The sequence below is a fragment of the Callospermophilus lateralis genome, chromosome 12, assembly GCF_048772815.1.
Source record: "Callospermophilus lateralis isolate mCalLat2 chromosome 12, mCalLat2.hap1, whole genome shotgun sequence".
NCBI classification, from domain to species: domain Eukaryota; kingdom Metazoa; phylum Chordata; class Mammalia; order Rodentia; family Sciuridae; genus Callospermophilus; species Callospermophilus lateralis.
In genome coordinates this window covers 69,068,066-69,094,296 of record NC_135316.1, presented here as the reverse complement: position 1 = coordinate 69,094,296, position 26,231 = coordinate 69,068,066, and the positions used below count along the sequence as shown (strand labels likewise).

The window sequence follows — 26,231 nt, the reverse complement described above, 5'->3', positions numbered from 1 at the left end:
CAATCCCGCCAACAGAAAAGCAGAATGTCCTTTCCGCTGGAGGACACGGATTCACCGAGATGTTCTGTGAGAAGGCAGTTTGGTCTGACTTCCAGGCGGAAGTGGTCAGGGAACCAGTGGCGAAGCCTCTTCTCTATTCCACGTGGCCTGTTAGCTTCCCACAGATACCCGCCAAAGGCCTCCGTGGTCCTCCACCCTCCAGCGGGAGGGCGCAGCGTCAGATGCCCCGGCCTCCTCACATGCCCATCCTTATGCTCTGAATGATTTGAAAGATGGCTGAAAGAGGAAACCAAAACAGACGGCCCAGTTACCAGAGAGCACACAGCCAGAAACCCAACCCACAGCGCACCCTGCTTCTGCTGACCCCAGGGCCCTGGACGGTTGGCTCACAGCTGATTAGATATTTCCTAACAAGGAGTTAAGTTAACAAGGGGTCAGTGAACTTCTTTTAAAAGGCAGCCTGGCTCTGTCTGCTGATGGATACCTCTGGGATTTATAGATAACTCCTGCTAATTCCACCAGGAGCTAAGGCCAGAAACCCCTCCGGCAGGGAGAGGAGAACTGGCCCCTTCCCCAGCAATATTCTGCGGCTGGGCTTTGGAGCAGAAACTGCACTCATTAAACAGGTCAGTGAGTCTGCCTTTTCAAAATGGCCGTGACCTGTAAAATAACCAGCTCTGCAAAGGGAAGGAAGGCCAGGTGCTCCAAGCAGGCGCACAGCTGGGTCTCCGCTGCCCAAGCCTGTGCATCTCCTGGCTGCTGACCGAAAGGCGCTCTCACCCAGGGCGACGCTGACTCGGGCTACACTCAGTCTTTACCAGCTGGGGTGGTTGGGAGTGGGGGGGCTGTAACCCACAGAGAACTTCTGGATCTTTTGCTTGTTAGGGGAGAACCAGATAGAAAGCTCCCAGCCTGGTTCTAGCTACTGGGTTTCAAATGAGAGAAAATCCCAATTTCTCTTTTCAAATCTTCCCTGGTGTTCAACAGTGGTCAAGCTTGCTGCAGACTATAATAATGATGATAAGAACAACTACCCTGTAGTTAAATGTTGTTGTTATTATTATCTATAAGGAGGCTGGGTGTCATCTCACTTAATTACTTGTAAAAACAGAATAAACACTGAGCTCTCAGGAGTCTTACCACTCCTCTGTTTCAAAAAGTCATCCTGGAATATATCCAGGGACATAGCTTCCAAGTAACCACAGTGAAACAAGGCTTCCCAACCCTCGGGAAATGGCATTTGATAGTTTGTCGTCTTACATTAGTGAGCACCTAGGCTCGTGTGTAGAAATTTGGATTCTATAATTTTTGCATATTATAATAAGATACTACTTATGTTTCCTATAAGCTTTATTCATACATATAGCCTGAAGATAAGTTTACAGAATACTTTTAAATAATTTTATGCATGAAACTAAGCTTCATGGTGTTGAATTTTCCACTTGTGGCCTCATGTCAATGCTCAGAAAGTTCTAGATTTTGCATTTTTGGATTAGGAATGCTCAACCTGTAATAAGTGCTGAGAACTGGGGTTGGGGAATATAAATAAAAATACAAGAAAAATACAGACTCCTGGTCTTTCTTGGACAGCTTGATTTCAAGGGTAGACAAAGCTCTAATGCATCTTTTTTGGCCATTTCTCATTTTCTAAAAGAAACACTGCATACATTACCACTGCCTTCCTAAGCTGGAGATACCAGCCAGGGCATAGTGTTAACTTTTCATGAAAATTCAGTTTTGCCATAATCAAAACAATTGATAATATAGTGCTATGATATTATTTTTGAGGACACACAGTGTTTGATGCCCAAATAGCTCTGGATGGCAGTACTTCTGGGCTTTGGTTTCTATTATCATATTTTTTGTCTCCTTGTTCTTATCTCTGGTCACATCTCTGGTGTTACTACACTTCTCTGCAGTGGGTCCACTTCTGTTATTTCATTGCTGCAGACTAAGCTTACACCAAGACCATTAGAATTAATGTGTAAAATTGAAATGACAGTTCCGTGTGGGCTGAGGGACTCTTCTGTAGATAAGGCGAATGAGTTGGTTCAATGACTTGTGATATTTAATTCTAGCTGTGCTCAGATGTTTTCTTGGCTAAGTTTGTGTTTCTGAGTGGGTCTTGACAGGGGTAGCTGCTAGATGCATGAGAAAGTAGCCTACCAAAATTTGCAAGCTTGCAGAAACATCTGATGGTTCTGTTCTCTACTGAGGCTGACGAGCAGCAAAGATTAAATAAGCGTCTGTATTCTGGTTCAGTGGGAATGCCAGGAAGCAGTTTTGTACATTCAAAACATTAGGAAAAAAAAATACATCTGCCATCCCTCAGACTTTGTTCTTGGGGTCAGGGAATCATCCTAATCTCAATAAACAAGATGACTTGAGAGAGGAATGTAAGGGTCAGATGGAAGAGCTACTACTGAAGAGCTGGTGACTGGACAAATAATTTAACCTCTTTGAGGTTGTTTCCTCTTCGGTGACACTAGGATCATGGTCCTTGCAGGACTACCATGGGAATTAGGCAGTATGATATATATGGAAGTTCCTTACACACTAAAGATTCAATGCATGGCCAGAGCTCTTGCTATTATTACCAAGGCTGAGCATCCCTTATCCAAAATGCTTGGGACCAGAAGTATTTCAGATTTCAGACTTTTTAAAGCTTTGGAGTATTGGCATATGTAGAATGAGATACAGTGGGGATGGAACCCAAGTCTAAACATGAAATTCATTTATGTTTCATATTCACTATACACACAGGCTGAAGGTCATTTTGTACAATATTTTTGGTGCACCTGCGACCACTCATAACATGAGGTATAGTGTAGAATTTTCTACTTGACACTCAAAAAGTTTCAGATCTTGGAGCATTTTGGGTGTTGAATTTTTGGTTTAGAGATACTTGACCATGTGTAAACAGGAAGACCAGTTTTTTTTTGTTTGTTTGTTTTTAGTTGTAGATGGACATAATACCTTTATTTTGTTTTTATTTTTATGTGGTACCGGGGATCAACCCAATACCTCACGCATGCTAGGCAAGTGCTCTACCACTGAGCCACAACCCTAGCCCCTGAAGACCAGCTCTTAACTGTCTGCCACTCTATAAAGTGTGAGCCTTAAGGAATTACCACAGTTCTGAGCCCTTTGTTCTCTGATTATAAAACTGTGGAAAGTAAGTACCCCAAGGAATAAATATGATGACACAGGTATGTGGTCTGTTCATGCCAGATGCTCAAAATGTTACCTCTCCCTTAATTTTGTCCTTAGACAAGAAACAGGCTGTAGGTTAAATAGGAACCAGCCTGTGTCTAAATCCATCATACTCCACATTGTTCATTCAAGACGTCAGAAGTTCTAGGTAATAATAAAGCCATTCAATTCTCTTTAAGGAACTGCTGCAAATCTCTAAAGAATCTTAGAGAAAATGTGCAAGTCTCAGAGTAGTGAGATGTCCATTAAAACAACTTACCTACCTCTTTGAGTCTGCTTTAAAAATTAAAGATCATTTCTGATTCTAATTGAATCCATAATGAGTATGTAAAAATCCAATGGTTTTTTAATGTATTTATAGGTGACTCTTTAAAACTAACCCCCTTTTGGAGAAATTGCTTTGAATGAACTCTATTTTAAGTTCACACTTAAGACAATGGACAGATGGTGGGCTTATTGTTCCTTTTTCTATCGTATCAAATGTCTTGAAGAAGCTTTCCTCATTTTATACCAATTAATTAATTGTAATTCTGTGTGCCTGTCAATATTGACCTGCAGAGCAACCCTGGCCTTCTAAATGCTGACTTTCCGAGGCAGTGAAGGTTCAGGAAGGGAGCCAACAGTGAGTTCAAAGAGGGAGAGGAAGCCTGACAAGTTAATAACTTAACAGTGGGTGAACAAGCTGAGAAAATAGTGGAGCAGGCTGCGGGAGAGGGGCTGAGGGCAGCAGGACAGGAGGCAGGAGAGATGCCAAGGAAGGGAGGGACTGCAGGCATTCCAGGCCAGGGGACCAAGCCCTGGGCAGGCCACACCCAGAGGTTCAGAAAAGTTCCCCAGAGAGCAGAAACTACCAGAATGAACAGGCCTTTACACCCATCCACCTGCACTAGGTTCCTGGGTCTGGGATAGGGAACTTAGGTGACTGCAGCTCAGGTTTCTTCAAGCTCTTAGCTTCAGCAGGCTAGAACCACTCCCACCCCCAACTCGGACAAACCAGAACAATCTGCCTGACCCCACAATTCTCATCGCTGAAGTGTTCTCTTCCTCTTCTCAACCACTGCTAAAGAGCTGTCCACACACTCTCACCTTCTTTACCTTCTATTCTGGCCTCAGTCCTCCACATTCTAGCTTCTGCCCCTTCACGCACTGAGATCTCGTTTCCTGCAGTCACAAGTTGTGACCTTGGCATCCCTCGGGTAACAGGCCTCCCTTAGCTTCGTCTGGCCTTACTCTCCTTCTGACTTGAGCATTCCCTCCTGGAAGGTCCCCTCTGTCATCTCCGGTTTCTGGTGGTCCTCCTTTTCTCTGGCTCTTTCCTCTAAGTGTGTCTTCTGGGATCCCCTTCCTCCACCTGGCCACAGAGCTTGAGCACTTAAAAGTTCCCCCGTGAGCCTCACTGGTTTTCTTCGTTTCCTCACGTTCTTCTTTCTTCCAAAGCGCCAGGTCCTGACCCACAGTGTCGGTGGCCACTCCACTGCTGATGACTGACTCATGGACGTGCATCTCCAGCCCCTGCTTCTCCTCTGAGCCCTAGACTCCCACCTTCTGCCATCTAACTGCTGTCCTTACTAGGGTGGCTCAAAAGCACCTCAAACTCAACAGGATCTTTCTTCTCATGTTCTCTTCCACTGACAAAAGTGGTGCACTATCCTCCATCTTGTATGTAAACTGACCCTAACCAAGACCTGTGGATTTTACCTAAGAATCTTGGGATTACGTGGTCCCCTTTCCATCCCTGTAGATACCACCCAAGTCCAAGTTACTGTCATCTTTCCCTAGACCCCTGTAATAACCCCCAGCTGGCCTGTTCTTGCTCCTCTTCAACAGTTTCTCCACACTGTGGTTAGAGTTATTCTTTAAGTAAAAGCAAATTATATGATGTCACTCCTGTGTTTAAAGCATATCGTAAGCTTCCTATTGCCCAGCCCTTGATGAGGCCTCCTTGACCTGCAGATTCTGTCCCCTGTCGACCTGTCCAGATTCATTTTGTACCACTCTTTCCACTTGCTTGGGGTTACTCCTTCATAGAGCTCCTTGGTCTTACCGCAGGGCTTTAACACATGCCATTCTTTCTCTGAAAGACCTTCTTTCACCTACCCCATAGCCTAGCTTCCTTTGTAAGAAGGAAGAGAAGCCTTCTTTGACCCCTTGAAGCAGAGGTTCTCAAACTTGAGCTTGCATCTCAATGTCCCTTGGGCTATGTTAAATTAAAAAAATCAGATGCCACCCCTCCCTGCTGGCCCCCGAGTGTATCATCCAATGGGGTCTAGGGTGGGGACTGACAATCTGTATTTCTAACAAGTTCACAGGAATGTTGAGGCTGTTGGTCTGGAGGTCACACTTAGAGAAGCACTTATTCAAAGGTATACCCTCTCCTTATATGCTTTCATAGATACGTGCACCTCTCTTTCAAACACTTTCATAGCTAGATTTTTACGTGGTTTGGGGGTAATTCCTTGATTAACTCATCTTTCTTTCCCACTAGACTAAACTGTGGGATAAGAGAGACCATATATGGCACAACACAGTTCCCTTGCAAATATCTACTGAATGAATGAAAGGTGGATAACTGCAAAGAGCACAGAGGAAAATACATTTTAAAAACCTCAAATGACTACTTTGCAAACCAAAAGAGTCAGCCTCAAATGGCTACCTTCAGGCCAAATGTCCCAAGAGCTTAGTCCTTGGAGGAGAAGCCAAGTCATGACAGACTGTAAAGTCCTCAAAGCCTGTGACTGTGTCGTTCCAACCCACTCCTTCCCTGGAGACTGGCCTACCCCCCAGCTGCAAAGGCATGCCAGAAGGAAACAGGGATGACATAACAAGTGGATCCCATAGGACACTGTCAGAAGCTGGGGCCCTGCCAGATAATGGGAGGCTTCATAAAGCCACTTTTATTGAAAATAAATAGTTGATGATAAAAGAGATCAAGGGAGTTACTGAGAAGAAAGATTAAGACAGACTAGTGGAATATCCTTTAGGAGGATAAGACAACCGTAAAAATCAAACTTTATTTTTCATTAAGAAAAAATGAAAACGATAAAAGAACTAGTAAAAAAAAAAAAAAAAAAAGTACAGGCTCCCTGAGAGACAGGCAGAAATGTTAGGAGACAGGCGTGGCAAACGTGGATCGTTAAAGCTCTCTGAGAGATCAGCACAAAGAAAATCAAAGGCAAGATAACATTTTCTGGTGGCATTTCTTGGTAGCTTCTCCAGAGATGGAGGAAAGGGAATAAAGAGAGATGCCAGAGACAGGTTAGGGCAGGAAGATGTTATAAAATGCACCTACTATTAGCAAAGAATGGGATGCCTTCTATCCACATAAAATAGCGAAAATGTTCATCCAAGAAAGAGAGCCTACACAATCCTAAGTGCTCCACTGGGCACCAGGCAGAGGGTGGCACATAACAAGGAGGCTGCAGGTCACCTTGAGGAAGTCAATGGCTGGTGAGACGTCTTCTCTAGACTGTCCATCTTGGATCCTGAGGCAGGGCTCCAGGGCAGATGGACGGCCTCTGTCTTTCCTCCAGGGCTGTCCCGTTCCTCAAGCACCCCATTTGCTGGTTGCAGGAGGTGACTCCCTCTGGGGGTCACAGTTCCGAGAAAGTTCTGTCAGTCTCCAGGAAAGGCCAGTGTTTATGTGGTCAACCTGCAAACATGGTGGGTGAATTCAAGCTGTCCTGGAGCAAGGGTCCAGAAAAGAGAGAGGGGAGTGGAGGCGCTGGTGGCCCAATCAAGACACAATCTATGGCTGGGATAAGGTTTTCTCCATCTGGGAGTAGACCTCGGATGGCTGGACATCTGGAACTTCTAGAAAAAGCACTTTTCTGGCAGAGGAAAATAGGGAATGTTTTAACAAGAGCTCGTTTCAATACACAGTCATATGCTAGAGGTCTAAAGTTAGTGGAAAACGTTTGCTCCATAGTACTTTTAAGGAAATAGTAAGAATGAGGGAATGTGGAAATAATAAGAAGCAGATGGGCTTTGGAGTCTTAGAAGAGCGAGGTCTGGGTACTAGCTCTCTCATTGTTTAGCTCTAGATGTTGGCCGATTTCCTCTATAACCTTAGTTTTATGGTCTGGAAAAGAGTGTAACAGCCTCTTTGTAAGGATCGTATGACTGGAATAAAACATGGCCTGGCCTTACAAAAGCAAGTCCCCAAGACACAGCAGCCAAAACAGTATGACTGACTCTTGCTCACACCCGAGGGCTAGTTTACAGAGTTCTTTCTAGAAATAAAGAAGAGGTTTTGGCTGTCCCTGTGAAGGTGACTGACACCACTGATCCTCTGGTTTACAGGCAGCTGGTCTGGACTCAGGCAGGTCCCTCAACATCCTGGAGTTATGCCCCCAACCACGTGCTGTCTCACCACCACACAGCAAAGGTAGTAGGCATGTTCCCTTCTTTCCCTCTAAGCACTCAGAATCTTGGTCAGAACATTTTCAGGGAGGTAGGAAGGTCGGGAGGCAGTGAAGGAAAGGCCACACGCATCTCCATGGTAAGGGCAAACATTCAAAAGACCCTCAGCATAACTCGATTCACCACTTCACAGGTTAAATACTAACCCTCAGGGTTAACAGTCACGAGGACCGCAAGAGTTGGCAACCAGTCCCATCCTCTCCAGAGCATGGCAGAGCTGAGGTTCAGAATGGGCCTAAGTAACTTGGACAAGGCCACACAGGTGGTAAGTAGGTAGCAGAAACAAATCCCAGCCCAGGCAGTCTGGCCCTGGAGTTGGAGTTCTTAGCAACCTTCTAACTTCTCTCATGACACACGGACAGGTTCACTTGATGGCTTTGAACCAACACATCCCCAAACAGAGACCTTCCTCAATTGTGTGTTCCTGGAAGATTTCAGAGGGCAGCAGTTCACAAAGGAAATATTCTCAGCTGTTACAAATGGTTCTATTCTGCCTTCTCAACCATGGGCTCAAAGATAGTCACCATAAAAAACTGGTGTCCACATAAGGGCCACACAAGGAGTGAGGGACAGAGAGCATCAGAAGAAATGGCTCTCTGGCCTCCCATGTGTCTCTGGCACACCCATGACTTGTGACTCCACATCATCCTTAACAAAAATGGCCAATCTTCAGGAGGGGGAGGGTGTAGCCCTTTCAGAAACCAAGGGCAGGGGTCCCTCCATGGCATCCGGGAAAGGAGGGAGCTGGACCACCTGATGTAGGAGGCTGAGCAGGAGGAGCTCAGGTCCTGCAAAACATCTCAGAGAATCACTTCTTCACATCTGTTCTGAAAAGGTTGTCCTGAAAACGGGCCTGCCTGTGACATGATATCTGTCTCTACCAACCCCAGCTCCTGCAGGCAGAGTCCCTAGAGAGCACAGGAGGAGAGTACAGTCTGTTAACTGACAGACAAAGAATGTCCCCACCCAGAAAGAGTGGAGCTGATCAGGATGGATAGCCCCAAACAAACCCGGCAGGTTCTTTGCCGAAAAGGCTTCACTTTGTCATGACAAAGGCCAGACCCAGTTTTCTATTTGATGGGCAAGAAGGTCCAGATGGGTGCTCCTTGGTGCAGATGAGAATGTCAGAATATCCAGCAACACAAGGATATACACCATGCGCATGCACACACACACCCCCCACTTCAACCACCACAGCTGCTCTTTAATTTGTTCCCCTTTAAGATTTGAACAAAATGTTCTTCAGCTTTAAAAAGCAAAAAAAAAAAAAAAAAAAAAAAAAAAAAAGATTAAAAACCACTCACCCAGGTTTTTTTGTTTTTAAAAAAGTACTTAATTTTTTCTCTGGTTATAAAAGTAATATATGCTCGTTGACAAATCTGTGCTGTACAATAGGGAAAATGATGAAGAAAATAATGGTCACTAGATAATTCTGTCACCTGGGAGGTTTCCCTTTGATGGGGAAGCTTGTTAGTTTCAAGAATACCCTGGCTTTGGGAACCATAAAAATTCTCATAATCTCTAATTAGAAAAAGAATATCAGGGTTGGCCAGAGAGGAGAAACAGAATTAAAATTAGGAATACACGGGGGAGAAATAACCTGAGGGAGAACTAGGGCATGGCTGGTGTTTAACATATTCCCTCCGAGAATCAACGGATGACGGGACTTAAATGGTGCTCCCTGGATCCCAGTTGAAACCTTAATTGAGGCGTAAGGACAGAGGAAAATATAATCATGTTGCAAAGACAGTGTCTCAGATGGCTGCTCCCTGTCAACGTACAGCATCACTGCATGGGCTCAGAGGACACAATAGTACTAAGGGACCTCTAGAAACATGTATATGCTGCCTGTAAATGACAAGATTGTCTGAACAGCAAATTAAGGAAAAGACCTAATTTCACCAAGTCCAGTGGGCATTCCGCTCAAAAAGAAAAGGTGAAAGCACCTAAGGAGTTGGTCTGTGAGTATCAAGGCTCTAACATAAAATGTTTAGGCAATGGACAGCAAAGGGATGGAAGGGGCCCTTCTGACCATACCTGGCCGTGGCAGAGGTTACTAATCAGCCGCTACCCACTTTCCCATTGAGTCTTGGTGTGGCCTGAGAATCTACCTCAATAAGGCCTCCGTGAGGACCACAGGGAGAGGGGGCGGGGAAAACCGCAGGAGTTAGGGCTTGGGGTACAAACAGTAGTTCACTGATGGCCTGGGGAAGACAGCAGTTGGTGTATGTGTTACAGTATCTTTGCAAGGAACAGTCTCGGACAGACATTCCAGATCTTGCTTGTCTCTGAGTCTCAAGATAAAAGCAAGCACCCTTCAGAAGCTATCCAACAGTTCTCCAAAGGGTAGGTTTTGAAACCTGGGACTGACAGTCAGGGGGAGCTGCTTATCTGGGGAGAGGCTCTGCTGCCTGCAGAAACAGAAGATAATCCTTTCATAACAAGAGAAGAGAAAATAGGCAAAATTTCTTAAGGAGGCACTTAAATTCCTCGGAGTTCTCTGTGGATCTGGATTTCAGGAGATCAAGTAGAGACAAATCCAGTCAGTTCAACAGGCTCAACCAAAACAAAATCCCGGGTTAAGAGAGCAGGCACTTGATTGAGAAAGAGGTTTTACATTTAAAACTGACCACTAAATTAAACAAAATGCAACAAAACAAGATATGGCTCTCAGATATTCTGATTGGACATGGCACATCTCAAGAATATTCTGTTCCCACTGTTTTGCATCTAACAAAGAAAACACCTATACAAAACAGCTGCATGTTGGGGTTGCTTTAAGGAAATGAAACCCACATTTTATTTTTGATACTCAACTTAAAGTACAAATGCAATTCTCTGATTTTTATCTGCATGTGGGTGCTTCCTTCTTTCTGTGTGGGGAGGATGCTGGAGTTCATTATATGGAGTAAATAGTGCTATCACTGAATGCCTTGAAGAGGCAGACCTATGGCTTCTGACAGATCAAGCCCATTGTTTAAGGCTGGTTCTACCAATCAAGTGCACAGCCTGGGAGGTTGGAAGGTACCCCAATGTGCAACCAACAGTCCTTGGAGTCTCCATTTTCCACAAGGACTAAGAAGACAGAGGTGGTAACTGTAGCTACAGGTTTTAAGTTTGTGATGGGCCTATACTTAGATCCCACAAACCATTCAATGCCTGACAGCCTTTGTGGGGCTTCTTATCTCCATTTTCTTGATAAGAAAAATCAATACCAAGAGGATTTGTAAATAACTTGTCCAAGGTCATTCAGCTGACAGTAAATCCAGCTTTGAACCCAAATCTGGCAGATTCCAAAAGTATCCTTCCGGCTGAGGCCTCTTATCCCACTACTGCCAATTGGTCAGAGAAGTGTCTTGCCTGAGAGAGCTTTTGCAATCAGGGAAAGTGGAAATTTACTTACTCAGAAGAGGGCATAGTTAAGATAACCTCACTAAACCCCCTCTCTCCAGGGTAATGCATTAGAGGCCAAGCGTTGGAGTTAGAAGGAAGAGGAGGACCAGCTGGATTCAGAAGTGGGGGCCATGGGCAGCCCCAGGAGGTCTGAAACTCCATCCGTTTTCTCAGCCAGGGGATGGCCTTCCTGGGTGCATGTCTGTGCCAGAGGTCTCTGAGTGCCTGGACTCTGTCCCCTCACTGTTCTCCTGATTTTTCTTCCTTTTCATAACCTTGCCCTCTTTTCAGCACCATTGGCATGAAAGGCATGTGCAGAGAACAATGCAGGCCGCAAAAAAGAAGCTGACAAGCCAAGGCCAAAAGGGTTGGCAGCATGTGACTCTTCATAACAAAAGGTTCAACAGACTTCTTACAGGTTTGTTAATCTGTTTTTCCATTTAAGATGAAGTAAGAGTGACCAATAAGTGGACATATTCTTAAGTGCCACCTCTGTCAGTCTTAATTCTCTACCAGAATATAGCTAGAAAAATAGAGAAAAATGTGCATTTCTTACTACTTGCCTGACCTGAATATTTATTTACCCCAGGCACACTGGCACTATTTCTAAAAAGAGCACTTTACCCAGCCAATCACCAATTAGAAAAGTGGGTTAATAGAGTAAGGTAATGAAAGCCACGAGACTTCCCAGAGATTTCGATCAATGATCGACATCTTCATTCATATCAGATTTCATTTTTTAATTCAGTGTCTATGAAAATATTCAAAATAAGAGTAATCACATGAGCTCAAAGAAGGCAATATGACCTCCAAGATGTCATTAGAACTTGGTGAGATGGAACATTCGCCTGGCATAGGAGAGTATCATGCCCAAAGGGGAGAGAGCAGATGGAAAGGGACAGGAAGGAGTGTTGGTCTTCAGGGATGTGGGGATCCCTGCAAGAAAGCTCCAGTGCACTTTGTGTGAGCCTGGCAGGTAAGAGCAGGATTAGTGGGCTTACTGTAGACGGTCAGGTCACACAGGTGTGGGAGGGAGCAGATCATTCCTACTTTGGATGACAGAAGTGGAACAGAGGCCAGACACCCCCAAGAGGAGGGCTTCAAGCTGCCTAGTGCTTACAGGAAGCCTCATTAGCTAAAGCAGAGTAGCTGCTACTTGGTAGGACTTGAGGAAATTGCATTCTTTAAAATGTAGAGAAAAGATGGGTAGGAGCTTGTGGACTGTGACTCCCACTAAAGGAGTAGGCTTTGCAAGATGAAATGAACTGTGACTAATCCCAGAGAGGTGGCAACCGGGAGAGATCTAAAGGAGCTATTGTGTTTTTCATGACATGTTCTGTTTAGAAAAGGACGTGTACAAAGATAGAAGGAAGGGCACAGTACCAAGGACAAACTGATAAGAGTGACACATTTCTGTGAGAATGATGCCCAACTTAAGCAGAGGCTTGCAAAAAAAAAAAAAAAAAATGCTAGCAAAAAAAGAAAAAAGGGCAGAGGTAGATTATTTTTCATTAAGATTTGAAAAGGAATGAGACCCAGGCTTAGGGATCACAGTAGTGCGTTTAAAGCGGGTAGTGAAAGTAAGACAACTCGACTCCTGTTTATGTCTAGTCCCTCTGAAAAGCAAAATGGTCTTCTAACTAGAAGGGCTTAAAAAAGCACTGTTAAAAGAACAGTAGAAGGCCTTGGGGTGTAGCCCCGTGGTAAAGCGCTTCTCTAGCACTCACAGGGACTTGGGTTCCCAGTACGGAAAAAATAAAATATAACAAAACACTGGGCAGTAAGGGAGGAGCGTGGACCATCAATAGGTGGGATCTCCTCTTAGCCACTTCAGTCCAAATCTCCCAGCCCTGAAGCCTCACATCCCAAGGTCCATGCAAACCTAAGGAGGGAATGGATATCAGAGCCAATGTACTTGGTTCCTGAGAAACTTCTTGAAGAGTTCCAGAAAATTGTTATCAGCAAATGTACCAATTTACCCAAGAAAGAAAGATGTAATTCTGCTAGAAAAATTGTAGGCTATATAATTTAAAGAAGGTCCGTAAGCCTTTTGAGATGGATTTTGAAAACTAGCATGGATTTTGAGAAAGAAGCAAGACAAAAAGGCTCTGCTGACATTGTGCCTTATAGGCCTCCTAAGAGGGCAGATTGGGGAAGGCTTCATAGAGTTACTAGGTATCTTGAAACCAAAAATGACACAAATATTGGCTCTTTATCTCTTTAGATTGAGGACAATAGGGACATGTGATCACCACGATCCCCAGGCTTAGCTACCCCGCGACTGGGTTTCCTACTTTCCTGGCCTGGCCTGCCATCAAACCTCTGTGCTGGCACCACTTCAGCTTCCCTTCTCTGGAATCTCTTTCCCCACCCGCTTTCCCCAGCACATGCCTCTAGGAAGCTTTCTCTTTGGGCCCCCAAAGAGGCAGAAGTCCTTTATCCAAATAGGCCAAGCACTAGGGTCACTACCTGGTGCCGTCTCCCTGGGCTGCACCTGACAGCTCCCTTCTCTGCCTCTCCAGGCACCTGCAAGCTCCCAAGGAGGGGATTTGCATTTCCAAAGTCCAGCACAGTGCCAGGCACCCAGCAGACCCTCAAGCAGACCCTCATGGCAATTCTTTGAATGAGTTTACTTAAGGTTCAAAGTCAACCAGAAGGAGATTGTGTCCCCTGAACTTCTCTGAGTCCAGACTTTTCTTTAGTGATGTGGAGGTCTGATATTTTTTCAGAGACTATAAAACTGGGAGAGAAGAATAATTAGATAAAAGGCTCAAGGTTCACAAGCTATGTACAGACTGGTCATAAAACCTAAAAACAGAGATAACTTTTTATATTGGTTGTTTTTTTTTCTTCTTAATTTTCCTGTGGCACGCTAAAGGGACAGTTCCCCCCCCCCCCCCGGGTGAAAAATCAGAGAGAAATGGGAAGCAATACCCCACAGCTGATTACATAGGTACTGATAGAAAGGCTGCATTAAATTACCACATTCCTCGTAATTTTGTCCGGTGATATCAGCTATGTATTGTTGATGGTGGATAACACAATGAATATATCATGTAATGTCACCAGTCATACATGCATAAGCCATTTGTTATGCATGCTTGTTTATGTTTCCAAACTTTATGGACATTCTGTGGAAAGACAACTGACAGTTAACAATAACTTTTTATCAGAAATAATTATGAAGCTTTACATTAGGTCTCAAAAAAAGTGAACTAGTTATCCATCTTTCTGTAGCACCCACTTTATGGCAAATACTATCCTAGGATCAACAAACTTAGTATAATGTAAATACTGCCTTTGTGTATGGGGAGATGGATAATAATTAAGTAAATGACATAATTTCAAATGCTGATGATGGCCATAAGGAAAACAAATATATATATAGGGGAGACCTTGGGACAAGGAGATACACATAGACATAGATGCATCTTTGATATTTGCAGCAAGTTTTTGTGAAGAAGAGCTGAGTGGGACTTAGTTGGCTGATAAGGGCCATTAAAAAAAAAAAGAATGACAGTTAAAAAAAGTAGGCCTTGATTATATTAATAGAAGCAGAGTGGTGAAATCCAGAGTTATGACAATGCTAGGTCTCTGTGGCAATTACACCACTTCTAGACCACCTTCTGCCAATGCTATACTTTGAGAGAGTCATTGAACCTATCTGGAGGCGGGTAGTGGTGTTTAGAAACCACATCTTACGAGGCAAGGTTGAGAGAACCAGGAATTTAGTCTGCAGAAGGAACCACGAGGCAGACATTTTCAAAACAGCTGAAGATCCAAGATGTCCAGAAGAGAATGAGCCCATTCTGTGTTATTCTAGGATCCAAATCCAAACTACTGACAAGACAATATAGTGTAGTTCAAAAACAGGGGAGATGTTTCTAGTAGAATTAATAGGCATGGAATTGCTTTTTGAGGAAGTGAACACCCCATTTCCAGAAGTATTCAGAGATCGGGTAAATAACTATTAAAAAGAGTGATGAGGGATTCCTACATTGAGCAAAGGATTTCCTTCAAGGACATAGCTTGGGAATGAGGTAGAGCTTTATTTCTTTGAGTGAATGATTTTCTCATCTTGGAAAGGCAAGTCCACTTTAAAATATTTCAACTACAATCAACAATTACACCAAGTACTTTAGATCCCTCCTTCCTCTTAAGAGCTTTGGTTTCCTTTGAAAAGTGGTGTCCTGAAGATAAAGGAACTGATGGGTTGTTTGTGATGGGCTTTTTTGTCTTTGGGATGTCTTGAGGCCTGAGCCTATGCTGGGAGACATGGCATTCTCACTTTCTTTGTCCTCAGCAACTGAGAGATGATGGAAGGAATGGGGATCTTGAAGGCATGCCCCATGTTTAGAAGTGACCTCCACATACCAGAATTACAGAGACCCAACATACGGGGACAAGGAGCCATGCTGAACCCCCACTAACAACATGTAACTAGGAACATTGCATGATGCTTTCACTCATCTCCTCTGGGAGTCCTGTAAGTTCAGCTCTCTGCACTTGCCACCTTCCAGTGGCAAGTGACCTGCATTTTATGGCTCAGGTCGAAGGCTCAGTTCTATCCAGGGGATCTACAGAACTCTCATAAGGCAGCCGCCTCCCTGGCTCTTTGGAATGCGGATTTATCTTGGTATTCCACTTTCTGTTCCACATGCTCTTTTTCAGGCTATGTCTACAGAGTGAGTTAACTGAACTCTTTCGGTGTATAGAGTCAACTTAATTGCTCAGTGTAATTATTTTATGATTATGTTTGATAGTGTAACAGTTCTATCTTTACCCATATTTGGAACAGAATCTAAACAAAGATTAAGGCTTAAGGCAGTGATTAACTTCAATCCCAGACCAAATTATTTTTTATTTACTTGGTGAATAAAATGTTTTGAAGGACAGTGGAGAACATGGGATCTAAATTCAGTGAAATACCATACCTGAGCCACAGACAACAAAAACGAACAGTGCCAACAGCCATGGTCCTACAGGATATTTCTCTTCTTGCGGCCTCTATGAGAGAATGGGAAAAAGTAAAATTAGGTTTATTGATCCAATAAACACTTATTGAGAGCTACTAGGCATTGAGCTAGGTGCTGGGGATTCTACTGTGAATGAGACAGATTTGGTATCACTCTTTCTTATTGACAGACATACATGAATAAAGTTAATTATAAAGGCTTGAGATAGGTTTGAAAAAAAATTTATCCACAACCTATTAACACCCACGTAACTCAATGAACTTGGTAGTTTTCAATTTTAGGCACAGATGGGGCACAAATACAAACTAATACAGAGGTTTTGAAGATGATATTGATAATTGCTTCCATCTGTTAAAAGCACATTCTGTGCCAAGCACCAATAGGCAGTCCACATCTATTATCTCCAGCATGCACATCTCAGTATAAAGCAAGTATGATGATGATTTCCACTTTGTAATTGAGAAACTAAGGTTCAAAGTTTGTTAACCTGAGCAAGAGCTGGTATATAATTCTTTACAGAGCCTTGCTGTTTTACTCTCTAGATTTATTTTTTTAGCTCTCCTGCACCTGTGTAGCCCAAGCAGGATCAGAGAGCGCAGGCATTTTCTCAAGCCTTTGGTACGTTAAGTTTTTGAAAGTCAGTGCAGTAGAAATCCTTGGAATAACAGAAGCACCCAGCAACAGTGGATGGATGTGAGGGAAACAGCATGCTGGAATAATGCCCCTCAACCTTACTGAAGCTTGAACTTTGGAGAAGTCTCTGCATTCTCTGGCAACAGAAAGCCACTGCTTTATCTGCAGGAACACAATCCTACCTACCTCCTGGGGTCTTCTCAAACCAAGAGCACAGTGGTAATCAGAATGTCCCACTAGGTCTATGTTTAAGTGGTCCTTAAAACCAAACCAGTCAATGGAACAGCACATTTTCTGGTGAAGCATCAGAAAAACCAATGACTTAGCAAATAAAAAGGGAGAAGAAAGAGAATGAAAAACAGCAAAGGATTCACTATTCCCTCATTAGGTTCAGCAAAAGATAAGCTGTAATCAATATAAGTTAAATAACACACATACCCCTCACAGGGCAGGGAGAAACATACTGGTAGAGTAAATTTATTGACAAAACATTTACTGGTGGTGGAAATCACAAAATACAATTTTGTATTTTGATTAAATGTGTTGACATTTTAAAATATAATCAACTTTATAGAATGTGAGCTAAAAGTTTCCTATGTGATTTTCTTGTGAAAATCACAGCTACACATTTACACACACTGAAGGTATATCATATCAGTATTTTTAAAAAAATGAGCAGTGCTGTCATCAAGGATGAAATTTTGGGATATGCTAAACAAGTTTTAGTAATGTTTCTAACAAAGAAAGTACAATCTTCCTTTGATTTTCATTGTAGCGACCTTCCTGTAAAATTCATTATATGTTAAAACTGGAAAACACAGGTTGCATTTGTATATAATATGGAGTTATGTTCTGGGTTCATGTAAATAAAAACTTTCAACTTTTAAAAAGAATTCCCTCATTTTATTATGAATCAGGCAACAATTTGTTCTCAGTTTTCCTGTTACATTCTAAGCCTTTCCTCTTCTACTTCACCAGTCACTTTTATGGCGGTGAACTTTTTTCTTGACAATACATATAATCATTACATATGATCATTTAGAGCGTTTTATTTATTTCTGTTACTAAGTGTTTAATGTCTGTCTCTTCACTAAACTGGAGGCCCCATCTGGGCAGGTTTTGTGTCTCTTTCAGGTATTAAAGTGTAGCAAAGCCTGGCACAAAATTTAAATGTAGCAGATAACACATGTTCTTTGGAGAATCAATAAGCATACAATTTCATTTTAGGAAGAATAAAGTCCATATCTAGGAAACGTCTTATTTTTGTATTAGCACTTCGTTTTTATTGGGGTGGGGGAGGGTGTACCAGGGATTGAACTCAGGGGCACTCAACCACTGAGCCACATCCCCAGCCCTATTTTGTATTTTACTTAAAATCAGGGTCTCACTGAGTTGCTTAATGCCTCACTTTTGCTGAGGCTGACTTTGAACTTGCAGCCTCCCAAGCTGCTGGGACTACTACAGGTGTGCGCCACCACACCTGGCTGTATTAGTACTTCTTAAAGGAGAAAGGGTTATCCCTACATTTCTCTTAGTAGAAAGGTATACTTGTCAATGACCAAGGAATAAAGCCATTCAATCTCTGTTCTTGATAAGCCTGTACCTACCCTCAGTTACACCTGTACCTACCCTCACCTTACTTAGTCACACTGCAAGGGAATAATAGGCTGTTGCTCTTGACCAGACAAGGACAAAAATCAGTCTACGAATTGCATAAGATAACTTTATTTGTGTTAGTCTTCAGTACTAAAGACCAGGTCAAGCTCAGATTAAGTAAATAATACAGATATTAATAAAGTTACTGGAACAAAGTGTGACATTTACCCTTTTCTGCCCTCCAAATAATTTGTCATAGTTAGTCATTTTAGATCTATTTCCAGCAAAGTCAACAAGTGAATTCAGGAGCCAGTAAATGAATTATTGGTCTAGCATAGACATCAAGCGGAATGTTTTGTTTTTTACTTGCAGACAAATACAAATTATCAGCATGTAGAGCTTGAAGCACATGACACAAAAAACTTTCTGAGGATATTCTCTAGTGAATCAGTATTATTTTGGGACTTTCAGAGCTCATAAATACCTGGCTGTTCATAATACTGATACATCCATATCTGAGAGCTTTGGGTTTCTATTGTTTGGAAAGAGCCAGTGCAATCCCAATAGGACGATTCACATAAACCTGAATCTATTGCTGGGAAAGGAAAGGGGAACAATAGCAATTCTGCAATTGACAGGATTCAATTCAAACATGAGGCTCAAAAATGTCAGGGGATGGCTTTCCCTGTATTAAGATACTGGCAAGGCAACCTGGAACTCTGTAATTTAAATTTCCCTCCCATTCTGGAAGAGTTACTACTATACAATCACAAAATGAGTATTCCATTTTTCTGTTTCTTTATTAATCTGCTATCTGGAAGGAAAAAATATTAATTTGCCCTATAGCTACCAGCTAATAATGATACTGAAGGTCTGCATACAATTAAAAAAGTTTGAATTTTCATTTGGAATCCCTAAATATGTTCCCATTTACTGAATTTCATACTGGATAAGTTGTCTTCTGCAAGTTACTTCTATCAAAGTATAATCATATTGGACTTGTAATGGGAAAATGAGATTTAGGATTTATAGAGATTCTTTTTGAAAGAGAATTTCATTTTTCTTTTTGGATGCTGACCCATTTACAGTAAAGTTAACCAAAAGTCTCTCCAACCAATTGAAAACAAACATTTATTGTGGCTTGGTTTGGAAACCTTTCATTACAAATTTAGTTGGGCCATTTAAAAACCCTCATAGGCGCCAGGCACTTTCAGAGCCCGCCCCCCCCCACCCAGTGCTATATCAGAACCTATTAAATACACTCATATCGCACATTAAATATAATTTAAATGTAGCTCTGAAATTTGAGTTGAGTTGAATTGCAGGTGACTGGTTACATTTACTAGATATTTAAACAGCGTTTTCCCAATTTTCCCATTTTCTTTCCTTATTTAAGAGCCAAAAAAATTTTGTAATAGGTCCCAAACATTTTTTAGTGGTCTTGAAAACAGCTAGAGGTAGCAGACACAGAGTCTACCAAGCTTAATGGACAAAACAGCGGTTCAAATTAGTCTTACTTTGCTCTTATTTTGCAGTCAGATAAGTTGTCAACTGAGATCAATTAACAACTGAACTCTGGTTCCTTCAGTCATTAGAAAGAGCCACACATCTAGATATTTTCACTGTGTCAGCAAATAGGTCTGATACTTTGAGAAGGAAAGTTTGATCTCCTAGGAACACAGAACCATGTGTGCTGTAATATCAATCAAAATTCGTTTTTCAATGTCAATTTGTGCCACAACTTTTTTTTTTTTTTAGTAAAAATAAATAGGGAAAACATAGATCTACATGAAAAATGGTTCCAATTTGATGGCACACTGGTTTTTTGGTGCCCTAATCACAGCTAAGTTATGTAATTCCCAAGTAAGAGAATTTTAAGGATCACTGAAGCCTCGGACCGTACATAAAGCTCTGAGTAGAGTTTGAACCTCAGAGTTCTCTATGACAATACTTCTTGGTTTTGCAAGAATTCAGTGTGATGATTGCAGATTCAGCTTTTTGCTCAGTTAATCAAAGCAACGTAATTTCTTTGTCTAAAAGGAATTGCCTCATCAAGTCTGCAAGCATTTCCAACCAAACCCCAAGTTTCAGCTGGACTTCCACTCAACTGGATGGGATAATGGATTCCAGGTGCCTTTGCTCAGACTTGGAGACCAACTCTGTCCAGCAACCATCCATTTCATGCCTCTGTCCAAAAGATGCACAGGCCTGGCGTCTTCCGTTGAAAACAATCTGCTTTACCAAGTTAAATCCTCATGCATAAGGCACAGGTTTTACTTTAGATTTCGGTTGTAAAGCTTTAATCTACAGCTCTGGGAGCACAGAACCACTGGCAATAAACTGGTCTTTAAAGGTTACACCATCAGAATTAGCCTGAATTCACAGGGCAAACAAGAGTAATGTTGCACTTAAACTTCAGCCTGGCGGCAGCAGGAAACCTCACCCCCCCCCCAAAAAAAAAAAAAAAGATGAGGGAAATGTGGATAGGAATCTCACTCCTAGACACTGAGCTCTTTCAACATACAAAGGGGCTGCAAACAAAACCCTATCATGGTGTGTGTGTGTGTGTGTCTGTCTGTCTGTCTGTCTGGGAGGGAGAACAAGGGTGGAGTCTGGAAGGGAGAGATCTTAAATGGCCTCTATTACCCATTCGTTTATTCATTCATTCAACAAACATTCTAGCACCTACTAGCTTCGGGCCCTGTGTTCATGCAGTTGGCCTAACCGTCCCCTAAGGAGGTGGACTTCCAAGGACGACGTCCCAATTCTCTCCTGGGACTGTCCCAGCGCCTCCAAGGTAGCCCAGGCGGCCACTCCCAGAGGGGCCACGACCAACCAGGGCCATCTCCGCCCACGAGGCCGCCGAGAGAGAAGTCCTGATCCCCGACTCTGCGGGACCCCGCAGGAGGGGCAGCCCGGAGCCCGGAGCCGGGAGGCCGGGCCCTGCGCCCGCGGCCCGCCCGCCCTGCTCGGCCCCGCCCCGCCGGGTCCTGCCCGGCCCGGCCCGGCCGCGCCGCCCCGCCTTACCAAGGTTTTGGCTACGTTCCCCCTCTGGGTGATGTTTTTGCTGTGCTTCTCGTTAGCCATCCGGATCCGCTGTTTGGCCACCATGGCTTGGGCGCTTTGAGACGCTCTCGACTCCCACCTGCAAGGATCCCCAGCGTTAGCCCCCCGCGACAGGGCCGAGCGCGTCCCGCCGAGGCCCCTGCGGCCCTCCCGGGCGCTGCAGGTGGCAAGGCGCGGCCCCGAGCCCCGCGCACCCCGCTCCCGGAGCCCCAGCGAGCCGGCTCCAGAGAGAGGCCAGCGCCCGGACGGAAGTAATCTCTCATCTCAGGAAACCCTCTCCGACTTCCTCGCTATCCTTCCGGTCCCCCCAGCTACCCACCCAGCTCGGCCACCGAGGCAGGAGGCAGGCGCGGCCGGGAGTCGGCCCGCAGCGAGCCGCCGGAGCGCAGCGCGCAGAGCCGAGCCGCCGGAGCCCGGGCCCCGTGGAGCCGCTGTCCTGCGGCCGAACGCGGCGGGGCCGAGGGTTCGGGTGGCCGCGGCGTTTGTGAGCGCGTGGGGGGTGGGGGCGCGACGACCCGAGCGCCCGTGGGCCCGCGAGCCACCCCAGGCCGGGGAGGAACTGGGGTGGCCGCGCTTCAGGTGGAAGGATGGACCTAAGGAGGCCGGGCCCGGGGCCTCGAAAGTCACAGAGACCCGACCCGGGCTGGGCCCGCACTGTTGGGAGACAGTCCAAAAGAATCTCTCCTTCAGGGTCCCGGGAGAAGGGCCCTGTGTTTCTCCAGCTCTGCACACAGGGACCCGTTGTCACATGCGAAGAGGAGACGGGAAGCCTGCGTCCTGAGAGATGAAGATCAGGGGACCTGAGGAGAGTTAGGACAGGCCTTCCTGCCTAGGTGATTGTGCGAGTTACAGGGAAGATGGGCCAGGGACAAATCAGAACATGGGGGAGAGGTCTTGGGCCTGCCGCTGGGGTTGGATTTGGTGCCAAACCAAAGCCAAAGCATTGCCTTGGCTTTCTACCGCCCTGGGGCAATTAGACCTTCCTCCAGACACTCTTGTTTCAGGAACTTGAGTGTGGACTCCAGACTGAACTGGGAATTTCCCTGCAGTAGAAGGATATAAACAAGGTTTGAGTCTCCCAGACCCTGGTGTTAGAACTTCCCAGATTGCCTAAGTAGGGGTCCAGGAAAGGGGTTCATTTTCTCACTTTTCCACCGCTGAACACACTGAAGTTAGCTCTTCCTTGCTCAGAAGGAAAAGTGGGGAAACACCCTGGCAGATTTGGAGCAGTGGAAAGTTGTGACCCAAGGTCAGGGTAGGACAAGGCTAGCACCCCCAGTGTTGGAAGAAGAGCTATGGCAGCTTTGACTCATGCAGCTCTGGCCCTCCTCTTGTGGCACCACCAGCTGGGTTTCCACAGGGTCTTGTGTGGGCAAAATTCTCCTATGCCAGTGGGAGGTTAGGAAGAACTCTCCTTTGGGGCCCTTCTCTAAGCTAGTCCCCTTCCCCACTTTTTGAATGAAGTGTCTTTCATTCAAGCTTCAGCACAGGCCGGTCAGGGCTGTTGGTTTAATCCAGAGGATAGGGCATTAGTTCCATCCTTTCCCCCATCCCTGCCCCTCTGTCTTTCATCTCTAGAAGTCAGTTCAGTTTGAAATTAGCTTCCATTGACTTCTTAACCATTGCCACCAACGTCACCACCATTATTGCAAGGCCACATACCCAAGTGTGCCCCATTCTAGTCCCATGCTTTTAACACTCTGTTTTTGTTTTTGTTTTGAGGGGAGGGGCACCCTACAGTGTCACTTTCCTGGAGCCTGGATGTGATATGCCGCCCAAATGCCTGAGGAGGAGGCAGGGCAGGCCCTCCCCAGAGCTGAACAGAATCCAGGCTCTGAGGACATTCAGAGAGAGATTTGATAGAGGTGGTTTCCCCTTTGGACTTTCAGGCAGGAAAATGTCCTTTGCTGAAAGAAGCTCACTTTCCTACAGCCCCAGGTGGGCAGCATTGATGGGGAAAATTTATTTCTTGACCCTTAACTTCTGCTTGTTACCTATTTTACTCATTTTGATTAATTTTGAAATTATGAATAGACTGCATGTTCACAGAAAGCAGTTAAATAGAAACAGGAAATATTTTCTTTCATCCTAAGAAAATACAATGCACACTCTTCGGCCACTCTCTTTTTCTTGCTTATAGATAATATCACTATATAGTAGTTCACTCTTTTTTGTGGTATGTGGTATAGTATGACTGTACAAAAATATATTAAACTACTGGTGGGCGGCTATTTTCAGTGTTGACAGCAATGCTTTAGAGAATATCACCGTATGTATATCTTTATATACTTGTGCAAGTTTATCTATGTGTGATATTGCATGTATTTAGTCTTCATCAGATCTCTTAAAACTCCTAAAATCCTTGGAATCTCTGGAGTGATAAGAATCTCTCTTGTATGCTAATGAGATGACTAGTGCTGAGGACCCCTAGGTAGCCTTGTGATTAGAGCTGATCACCAGAAAGACCATGTCCTGATTAGAGAGTTGGGACTTTAGCCCTACCCCCCAACCTCCAGGGAGGAGTTTGTAGCAGAAGATTGAGTTGATGAATGACTAGTGATGTAATCGATCATGCCTATGTAATGAAGCCCCCATAAAAGCCCAAAAGGCCTAGGTTCAATGAGCTGCTGAATTGAACATGTGGGAGGTTCCTGGAGGGTATGGAAGCTCTGTGCTCCTTCCCCATACCTTGCTTTATGTGTCTTTTCCATCTGTAGCCTCTGCAATAGCCTGTGTAATAAAAGGATGAAAAATAAAATGTTTCTCTGAGTTCTGTGAGTCACTCTAACAAATTAGTCAAACTCAAGGAGCGGGTTGTGGGATCCCAAATATATAGCCAGTTGGTCACAGGTATAGATGACAACACCTACTTGTGAATGGCATCTGACGGAAGGGTAGTCTTGTGGGATAATCTGATGCCATCTCCAGGTAAGCAGTATCAGAACTAAATTAGAGGGTACACAGCTGGTGTCCATTGCAGATTTGCTTGGCATGTGGGGACTGTCCCCACCTCCCTCGTTGGGATGTTTTGTTGGCTGTGTGAGCATAGGAGAAACAGGTTGGTTTTCCCTGTGGAATTAGATTCCTGGAAGCAAATTACTATAACTTTTTATATCATTTGCTGATGTTCCTGGTGCTTAATTTGGAAGAGAAAACTGTGCTGTGTCCTGTCACGTTTCTCACGACTAAAACACTCAGGGTCACTCCAGGTGAATAACCACACAAGAGACAGTGATACCTTTTTCTTTGGGTCCTGTGAGGCTCCTCTGACCTTAGGGGTCCATGGAAAGAGAGTGAGAGAGCTCCTTCTGAACCCTTTTATTGAGGAGAAGCCATTCAAATGAGGCAAGGGGACAGGTTTCAGGGGGTTGAACCTAGCCTCTTGATGTCTACTGTCAGCAGATTGACTGGCATCTAGGAAGGCCATGCCCAAAGGCAGAGCAAGAGAAGGGGACACATAAAGAGAGTTTCCATGGAACATTCTATCCCAGACAGGGCAAAGGGGTAGGATTACAAAAGAATAGGTGAATATAGCTTGACCCCAAGGTTACACCTACTCATAAGACTGGCCTTGCTATCCAGGCGGGACAACGCCCAAGTCACCACGAAATGTAGTGATTGGTCAGAGCCTCCTGCTTCAGGACTGGAAGGTGTGGTCATTCAGAGTGGCTCCCCACAGTGAACTCCACTACACCCATTCCTACACTGCTTTTGTCCTCTGACCTCAATTCTGCAGGTCCTCTGCAGGTCTCAATTCTGTTTCTTGCCTTGAGGATCACTATAACTGACCAAGAAGAGTTTTCCTTCCCAGCCTGGATCTTATGCTTCCTCTACTCAAGCTTTAGTCTCCAGCCTCCCTTAAGCTAAAGACTACACAGGCTCATCCCAGAAGCTTCTACAGGGGAGCTGGATTTACCTCCCGGGAGTTCCATATTAACCAATAGACTAAGGAGCCAAGCCTGGGGTTGTCTTGCTCTTTTGAGTTGGGAGGACTTCAGTGAGGAATGGAAAGTCGATTGAGAGTTGAAAGCTCTCCTGGGTTAATGTGTGCTGGCAGCATGGATTTTGTGACATGCCAGTAGCATGCAGTGTTCAACCACAACTTCTAAAATTGCTATGGGTAAAGGATCAGGAAACTGCTGATTAAAATTTTATTTTGACTGATTTCTTTTCTTTTTAGCCTTCAGAGCAGGAATTCCTTACAGGCTATGGAATCCTAAATCTATCCAACTTGGAGCATTGGATTTGTGGTTGTAGAGACTGGGTTTTAGACACTTTTATAAATGATGTATTATCAAGTCATACAGATGCTGCACTGTTAAACTGTGATGTAGTGGGTGTCTGTCATTTTTCTGTGGCAGAGCAGCGTGCAAACCACCTTTCTATTTGGGGGAACCCACACCGTGTGCATCTTAGGACCCTCTCTCGCATCATGGAGCAGAAGAGTGCCAGATACTCAGTCACCTAACTCCTGACATCTAGGGCTCAGATGTATGACCCATCTTGGCTATTCAGTTGTTCCTGAATCTTGCTCGGTTGTTGCAAAGACAAAGAGAAAAGTTCAACTTTATCCTAGTTGTCTCCAGAATCAGGTAGTGTCTAGCAGTTGAGGTGGAACCAGTGGTGTTCCCTCCTAATTCTGCAGCACTTGAAATCAGTACAATTAATCCTATTCTGCTTCCATTGGCCAGAGTTGGTTTGTAAACAGTCAAGAACTCTAATTAATGTACATGAAGACCAAAAAAAAAAAAAAAAAAAGCCCAGAAAGTCCTCCTTGGTCATTTCCCCTTCTAGATCTGAAAAGATTGTCATGTCATTTGAAGTTTTCAGACATTGTCAGCTAATGGTCTCTCTTCAATTTATCTCATCCATGGGAGCTGAATATATCGGCCTTGGAGTCTGGAGTTATGGGTGGCTGATTCTTGATTATGGTTG

At 44.2% G+C, this 26,231-nt stretch overlaps 1 protein-coding gene across 1 annotated transcript; it reads right to left on the bottom strand.

Annotated features, from left to right (window-relative positions):
• Positions 1–22,973, bottom strand: Serp2 (stress associated endoplasmic reticulum protein family member 2). Its single transcript, XM_076872208.1, has 5 exons — positions 22,959–22,973; positions 21,616–21,950; positions 21,258–21,375; positions 15,960–16,032; positions 1–276 (listed from the first exon to the last, which is right to left on the bottom strand). The coding sequence occupies exons 1-5, from the start codon at positions 22,971–22,973 to the stop codon at positions 236–238; spliced, it is 582 nt and encodes a 193-aa protein (XP_076728323.1). The 3' UTR covers positions 1–235.
• Between the last annotated feature and the right edge of the window lie 3,258 nt (positions 22,974–26,231).